The sequence below is a fragment of the Miscanthus floridulus genome, unplaced genomic scaffold (genome assembly GCF_019320115.1).
Source record: "Miscanthus floridulus cultivar M001 unplaced genomic scaffold, ASM1932011v1 fs_78_1_2, whole genome shotgun sequence".
NCBI classification, from domain to species: domain Eukaryota; kingdom Viridiplantae; phylum Streptophyta; class Magnoliopsida; order Poales; family Poaceae; genus Miscanthus; species Miscanthus floridulus.
This window is the reverse complement of record NW_027097277.1, coordinates 29,988-38,723: the sequence shown is the minus strand read 5'-3', so window position 1 is coordinate 38,723 and position 8,736 is coordinate 29,988. Positions and strand designations below refer to the sequence as shown.

Genomic DNA, 8,736 nt, shown 5'->3' with positions numbered 1-8,736 from the left:
GTTCTTTCGTTTGCAGATGATACGACGAACTCATGCATAGCTGAGTACTATCTATCAACTTGAACAACTCCTGCCACGATCTAGTATGCTGTACCATCATACCGGTATGGGTAATCCCAGACTAAATACACGCATAAGACTGTCTTCAACGAGCGGACCTAAAATCAATAGGCATCAGATGGTTTGAGTACCGGCACAGTGAAAGGAACCGGACCCAAAAACTACCCTTTTTCAACAGGCGACGCAAACGAGAAACCCCGCGCCGCCTGCCTCGCCGCGCTCCTCCGCCCGCTCATACGAGCTCCGGCAGAAGGGGCACGCCGTCCAGAACTCCAGCCACCACCACCGGTGCTCAGCAGCCAGTTCTCTGTTCTGTTTGACAAGAAGGAGAAGGAAGAAGGAACCAACAAGACCGGAGGGGAAGACGAACCCAACTCCAGCCAACAACCACCCCGTACGTACATTGTGACAGGTGAGAGAGCTTGGGAGGCTGCTCTGCTCCTTTCTTGCCTCTTGCATTTTCTTCTCTCGCTCGCGCTCCAATCTTCTTGCGGTTTACTCGTACGAGTACTAGCTGTTGCTGTCTTCTCTGCCTCGCGACATTTCCTGGCATTTCAATCGGTTGCTGCACGCGGTCTCTTGCAGTCGCTACAACAAGGAAGGGAAACAAGGCTGCCGCGTCGCCATGGGAGTCCTCTTCTTGTGCCCCGCCGACGACTACGACCCGCTGGACCTGCAGGAGGAAGCGCCGGCGCCGGCGACGTCCTCCACCGCGGGCGCAGGGGAGCCAGCGCCGGCCATCCTCAGGGCGAGGAGCTCGTCGGCGCCGGGGAGGAGCGGGTCCGCCTCCACCGCCCGCTCTGCGAAGCGCTTGCAGCCGACGAGGTCGCGCGCCGCGAGGAGCTTCTCGGCGATCCCCAGCCCGCCTCGCGCGCGCCGGCCATGGACCTGCCTCACCGAGCCGGTCCGCCTCGCCCCGCTGGCCGCTCCCCGCGCGTGGTCGTTGCAAGATCCACCGCCGGGAGTGCGCGCGCGAGCTTGAGCTCGAGTTCCCCGACGGCGGCAGCGGCCCAAGGCTACGCCGGCTCAGCTTGTGCTGCGCGGCGAGCGGCGGGCCGAGGTGGTGCTCCCAGGCGGGCGAGAGGGAAGCGAAGCCCGGCCATTCCTTTCCGCGGGCGAGCTCCGGAGAATTGCGTAGCGAGGAGAGAGGGGACGCTTTTTTGCGTTGCCTTTGGGCGGGTAGCCAAACTGCGTCGTAGGAATGGGTTACCCGTTGGAGCCGGTATACGATAGGCAAAGGCACTGGGTAAGACTCATTTTTGGGTCTGAGTAGTATCGTTGGAGTCAGTCTAACAACTGATTCAAAAAAAAATAGAAAGAAATGCCACGACAGTTGCACAATTTGCCTTCTTAGCTCACGGTTACTAAAGCCCCCTTTAGCACGGCTCATCCAAAACGGCTTCACCGGTGAAGCCAAAGCCGATGAAGCCAGAAAAACTGGTTTTTTTCGGCTTCTAATTCATTTTAACTCTGGCTTACAAAACGGCTTCACGCTACAGCGCCTCGATTTACGCAAAATAGATGAAGCCGAAGCCTGCATGAGCCGTGAAAAAAAGGCCCTAAGAGCTGATCGTGGTCGTGGAGACCATCTCGTACTCGCCCGACCCCGACCGTCTGCTCTTCAAACAGCACAAGAACGCGCCCCCAAGCCGCTGCTGCAGGAACAGAAGCGCGGCGAGCAACGTAGCCCCGCACGGTATGGCGATGTCCCACGCGACGCCGAAGAGGTCGTCGCGAGGGCTCGCGTACACGTACGTCGTCGGCTTCCAGTTCCAGCTCGGCACGTAGTTGTGCTTCCTGAACACGTCGTACACGTGCGGCGCCGCGCGGATCACTGTGCCGCCGGCGTAGAACCACGGCGAGAGGGCCCTCACCCTGGAGCCCGAGAGCGCGTTGGAGACGATCTGGGGCAGCAGGAACCCGTCCAGGATCAGCCCCGCGTAGGCCGCGAGGTCGTCCGCCAACGCCGGTCCCGACGGGGCAGAAACAGAGAACGCACTTGCTCGTGAACCATCGCTCATGTGGACGATCCAGACCACGACTGCACCGAGGACGTACAGCGGCAGGCATATCCAGAGCGTGCTCCTCTCGGCGTCGGACGACAACGAGTCCTCCTGCTTGCTCCCGGCTTGATCCGTCGACCTCCGCGACGACAGGGCAAGCTGGAGGAGGCGCAGCTGCAGAACCAGCGCCAGCATGGTGGTGGCCCTCAGCATGAACTCGTTCAGATCCAGCGACCCGGCGCTCGTCAGCTGGAGGATGTACCGCCTCCGGGTGTCCGTGTACATGTCCTCGAGGTTGACCACGAGGGGGATCACGTAGCCAAGGCCCAGGACGACGAGCATGGTGACCGACGTGGCCGGGAGCGCCTCGGGGTGCTTGTTCACATGGCGCAGCTGCAGGGCGGTGAAGACGCAGGACAGCGTCATGGAGACCACCAGCATGATGCTCTCCATGTCCATCCTGGAGCTGGACTCCTCTATTTGCCGCACGGACATCCCGTACGAGACGAAGTCCATTGCTTCGAAGAACAGAGGATCACTCTGCTTTCTCAGGCTCTTGATCGTCCCAACGCCACGCTCTCCCTCCACGGAGTTCACCGGCGGGAACTGGAAGGTCACTAGGACGTCGCAGTCGGACGAACCGTTGGTCACTTGGCGGCAGTATAGATGGCCAAATGTGCCAGACCCGATGGGCCGGCACGGGCACAGCCCGAAAATGCATGGCCCGAGCACAGCACAGCACGAAGGCTATAGTGCCAGTGCCAGTGCCGGCACAGGCATGGGCATAGTGCCGTGCCTAGGCTGGCCTACAGTGTCAGTGTCGGCACGGGCACGGCACGGCACGATAGTGGGCCGATTGCTACCGGCCGTTAAATGTCCTATATGCTTTTTTAACCGTTGGATGCCTCTGGTGAAAAAACCCTACATATAAAATCCCACCCGTTGTCTCGAGTGGCCGTCCCCGCCGCCTCGTTTTCCTCCGCCCGATACGTCTCTCTCGTTCTCCCGGACTCCCGTCTCTTTCTCGGACTCTCTCGCTCTCACTCCCGAGACTGCCTCCACCCGATGTCCTCTCCCTCTCCTAGTTGCAGCAGCCTGCTCCAGGTCGAAGTCTCGAAGACAGCACCGGCGACACCGCGGGGCACAGGGACGGCAGCTCGCCCTAGGGAGACCGGAACCCAGTCGTTCCTCTCTCCTGGCCCTAGCAGCCAGCTCCGGGACGCCGGCAGTGCCAGCGACAAGAGGCGCGACTGCAGCAACGACGACGAGGTCGCTCCTGCCAGCAGCGCCGGCGACGCGGGGACAACGGCAGCGACGAAGACGCCCGGGCCGGCATGGGCATGCTGGGCGGCCGTGCTCGTAGTGCCGGCACGGCATGGATGCGAGGCCGTAGCGCCGTGCCTGGGCCAGGACGCCGGCACGGTGGCACTGCGCGGCACGGCATGGATAAGACATCGTGCCTAGTAGTACCGTGCCACGGCGTGCCCGTGCAGGTGCCGTGTCGTGTCTAGTACAGACGGCAGGCCACCAGGCACAGGGAGCCTGTCCTAGTGTCATAGACACCCTCTGCCGAGACGCGTTGCAACTGAGGGGACATCTTCAGCGGCGAGACATTCGCAGATAAATTCCCAGAGGCAACCTGGTATTCCAAATTGTAGCTGACATTCAGCAGCCTCTGCTTGTTCGCCTCTGCTGCTCCATGCAGAGAGAAGGCCGTGTCAGCCATCATCTCGTCCCCTTCAACCATGGCGGAGCCAATGGTGACCGGCCAGGCATACCCGTGCAATCCCTGTTTCTCCAGGAATAACCGGAACGTGAAGTCCCGATACGAGTAGTTACCCGGGAGCCTGCCCTTGCGCTCCTTGCTCAACGCCGGGATGGAGTCGTAGTGCTTCTTGGCCTCCTCCACCCGGGTGTAGTTGTAGCTGATGCCGGAGAGGTTGCCCCTGTAGCTCCCGGTTCTTGACACCAAGATCACGCCTGATGCTGTGTTTCCGCTCGTGTTCCAGATCATCCCAGCCGCGATGCTCCGGTCCCGGATCGACCACACGGCCGGGAACCAAAATCTGACCCCGATCCCGCACTCGCGGACTTGTAGGTCCGTTCGGGACTGGCCCGAACTTGCCACCCGGCACGCCCGCAAGCAGAGCTGGCTCCGCGACGGGTCCCAGAACCCGTCGGCGACGAGCGCCTCGTCTCCGATCACGAAGGTGCGCCTCCCCACTGCCGTGTAGTTGCTGGATGATGAGGCGTCCGATTGATTAGCGTAGAACACCATGTACGCGCGCACGGCGCCGTCGGCGGCACAGCGCATCTGGTTGACGTACATACTCCCGTGGCGAAGCCGCAGCGGGAAGCTGCTGCTGCTAGTACCGTCGTGCTCATTGGGCATGTACTCCAGGCTGTAGGAGCTTCGGAGCAGCGCCCTGAGCTGGGGGCACGAGTAGTAGTACCCCGCGGCCGCGCGGAGCACCTGTCGCACTGCAACGGGCGGCGGCGGGCAGGAGGCGGCCTCTCCGTACGCGTAGTCGTCCTCAGCATAGGCGAGGAGGGCGATGGGATCGAAGCCAGCGCCCTCGACGCTGCCGGTGACGAAGGGCCGGGAGAGGTTGGACGGCTGCGGCAGGTGGAGGCGGAGCACGACGTTAGAGAGGACGACGGCACCGAAGCCATCTTCCCTAGCGTAAGAGCCGGAGCCGACCATGCAGAGCTCCGCGGTGGAACTGGAAGTCGCGGTGGAGTTGTAGTAGTAGCCGTTAAGGTCGAAAGACACGGAGTGGGGGCGGCCACTGTCGCGCTTGCGCCAGCCGAAGCGGGCGCGGGTCCTCTCGAGGGTGAGCGTGGCAGAGAGATGGGTAACGGCGGAGTCGGAGCACTAGCGGAGAAACGGACGGTACTCTCGGCTCTCAACCATCTTTAGTCCCGATTTTAAAACTGACATAATTAAATCGAGACTAAAGGTCCTTTTTTTTAGTCCCGATCTAGCCACGTGGGACGGCTCTTTAGTCCCGGTTGGTACTAATCGGGATTAAAGGTTTTTTTTTCTTTTTTTTGTTTCTATTTTCAATTGATGTTTCGTTTTAGTTTTCGAATACGCATTCTACGCTGCTAATAATATACGTATTCTACACACGTTTATAATATTCGAACATTTTGTACAAACTAAAGTATGAAACTAATGTATATATTACATGTATATACATATATTGTACGTTATTTTATGTACATATAATATGTATGTATGTGTGTGTGTGTATATATATATATATATATATATATATATATATATATATATATATATATATATATATATATATATATATATATATATATTACAAATAAAGGTTGCATGGTATATTCTATCATGTCCTTGGGATAATAAAATCACTCCATCTAGTTTGGCTTCCATATTTCGTTGACGTCATTGTAGAACTTGCCGGCGGGGTTGAGGACATGATCATTAAGAAATCCTGCTATGGTCTCTTGAATTGCTTTCAGTTGATCACGTCGTATGACTTTTTCCTTCAACCATAGAGTCTTCAATAAAAGTTAAAGGAAAAGTATTAATATATATATATGTGTGTGTTGGTCACTTGATTACTTATATATATGAGCAACAAAAGAAATTGTGAATATATGAATATATTTATATAACATACTTTGAGCATTTCTTCCGGAGTTCTTTTTGTGTACGCCCCGATAAACTCGCAAATATAGTATCCGCAGTAGTTGTTCCCCTGTTCTTGCCTCAGAACCCACTTTTACGAGAAAAAAGATCCGGTGAATTGAAAGCATGCATGGTGTTAATTGAATTATATATATATAAATATAGATAGTACTTACTTTGTATGCGATTACATCCAGTGGCGCTTTACAATGTTTCATGTGGTGATTCTCAATGAAACTTTTTCAAACACTGTGTCCAATAAAATAAAACATTAATTTGGTCTTTAATAATTGTTGCAGTTAAGAGATCGGGGTATATATAGTTGCTAGAGAGACCATATTACCCTTGGATAATATCTATCATATCTTGGTACTCTGTTTGCTCTTTTCTTAACGAGTCTAAGATTCTCAACCGACTATTGGCCATATCGATGACCATCAATATTCAGTGATTGCTGCATATATTTTTATACACAAATATGATCGACATTAACTAGAGTCAACATATATGTATATATATTGGAGATAGCTTAGCTAGTAAGCAAATAATTGAACAAATATCCATATGATCGACATTAATTATTTAACACTCACTTGAAGTTGTAGGGGAATAGTATGTCCTTGTTTTGTTGGTTCACTAAGAACCTCATGAGATTTTTCTCGAGTTCAGCTTTCCATTGAGGCGGGGGATTAGGGTGTTTGAATACGATATTTGGATCAACGAAACCAACATCATTATCCTTTCTCTTTTTGAGCTCTGTCATCTCATATCTGCATATATAAAAATATAGTGTGAGGATATATAATGTATATATATAAATGTAGCTTTATATATACATACTTTAATAGTAGAAAATAATCACACTTACAGACAATAGCAGCTAATGAGACTTTTGTCGAGAGAGTCCAGGTGGCATAGTTGGTGTAATTCTTCAAACTCGACATATATAACGTCATCGCCACGGAAGTAATGTTGGTTTCTAACTCTGACAGTAACAAAGGCCTCTCCCCGTTCACACGCCGCCATGTACCACTTGTTTAGTAGGTACATTTACGTACCCAGTTCACCTAAGGCCTCAGGGTTGTATAGACTCTTTCCACGTTCAAATTTCTTCCAATGATCCACTTTCGGAGCAGATGGTCCTTCAGCGAGCACTTGGACAAGGTCCAAACCAGTTTCCTTGTAAAACCAAGCCCGCTCCTCAAAATCGACGTCTAAGTCTAAGTTCGAACCATATTGATTACGAACGACAAGAGGAGGGACTGATTGTTGCGATTGTTATCCGAGTTGTGCAACACCTTTCTCTGGTCTAGTCTTTTTCTGCGTCGCCTCAAATGACTTGGTGAGAGAGCGGTCGTAGTCCGATTTTGGCTGGGTCTTTTGAGATTCCCGCTTTTTCTGGTCCATCTTCTTTCTTAGAAGATCTGGAGGTAGGTAGAAGTATGATTTCTCCGGGTTCTCCCTCTCTTCTCATTGCTTTTTTTACTTTATCGAAGAAACTGTCCACATCTTTTTTACTGTAGCTTTTAATTCCTTTTCACTTTTCTCGAAAGACAGTTTTTGGGGAATAACTGGATTAGATGAGGCTTTCTTCTTTGCCGGCTGGTGGGACAACAACTTTGTTTGCGGGGCGGACCTCTTAGGAGCTGGCTTCCTCTTAGTCATCAAGGGAGGCGAGGCAGCCGTTGGAGGCGTTGGAGACCTCCTTGGAGGCATTGGAGACCTCTTTGGAGGTGGCGGCGGTGGCGGCGTTGCCACCTGATTGCCCGGAGCACTATGATGATCTGGAGATTGAATAATTGGACTTAGGTTGGTGGAGGCCCTGCTGTGTGATTACAAAAAAGAATAATTAGGTATAAGAAATTGTTATTATTAATCATGCATGTCAATAGAAAGTTTGTGAAAATTTTGTTTCGTTCACTTTTGTCCGCACCTATTGTCTGGCAGTTGAGGAAGCGGCGGTGGACTAGAGACCCCGGGAATAATGATGTAGCGCTTGCGCCATAGTATGAATGTTTTCTCTGCTTCTCCTAGAGTCTTCTCCCCATCACCTCCTAGAATGCCAAGAGGCAGGTCACTAAAACCTTTGTTAACTCTATCTACTGAGACGCTAACATATCCAGGTGGTATTATTGCCTCATGGATTCTTGGTGTCTTGGTTGGATCTAGAGGAGAAAAAACACCGAGAGCCACCTTGATTGTGGCATTCTCTTTTGAAATATGTACCTCACATGATGTAAATGGTGCAGTGATGTCATCCACGGGGAAACGTAGCATTGCGTCATCTTGATTTGGCAACTCCGTAGAAGCGCAGCTGCTTTTCAACAGATCAGGGGGGCTAATATTAATGTTCATTCCTGGATCTGATGCCTGCCTCTAGGCACTCATTGCTATTTGCACTTGCTTTAAGATTTCGTCCTGCATTCTAGCTTGCATGTCTTTTTCGCGCTCCTGTGCTCGAAGCAATGCCTCCCGTGACTTACGAACCAATTCCTCCAACCTATTGATCCGCACTGCATCCTCATCCTTCCTTCTCTACCGGCTTCTGTAGGTATCTCTGTCGTCAGGGAAACCATGCTCCCAAAAAATATTCCGTCCTAAACCTCTCGTTCGGCCACTGTGTTCAGCGGTCTCGAGGGCATACGTCAGTTCATCCTTCTCTCTATTGGGCCTAAACACACCAATAGGTTTAGCTTGTAGAGCATAAGATAATCTTTGTGTTCCTCTTTCGAGTTTTGAGTCATGAACTAGCTTCCCGGTCTCTAGGTCCAGTCTTCCCCCATGAGCGAAAAACTAATTCTTCGCGCGTTTGAGCCAATTGAGTGATTCTGGTGTGATACCCTTGGCAAGAATGTCCACTTCTATTTTTTCCCACTTGGGAATGGCAGTCGTGTAGCCACCAGATCCCATGCCATGGTGTTATACCTTCTGTCGGGCATTCTCTTGGTTCCTTCTCACCCGTTCCTCACCCTCTTCCGATGTCTTGTACTGTACAAAATCATTCCA

General features: G+C 52.3%; 1 protein-coding gene across 1 annotated transcript; it reads right to left on the bottom strand.

Annotated features, from left to right (window-relative positions):
• Nucleotides 1–1,619: 1,619 nt before the first annotated feature.
• On the bottom strand, nt 1,620–8,007 carry LOC136533130 (uncharacterized). The gene is made up of 4 exons (XM_066525695.1): nt 7,957–8,007; nt 3,578–4,938; nt 3,242–3,491; nt 1,620–2,810 (listed from the first exon to the last, which is right to left on the bottom strand). Exons 1-4 carry the CDS (start codon nt 8,005–8,007, stop codon nt 1,620–1,622), a joined length of 2,853 nt encoding a protein of 950 aa, XP_066381792.1.
• Nucleotides 8,008–8,736: the final 729 nt, after the last annotated feature.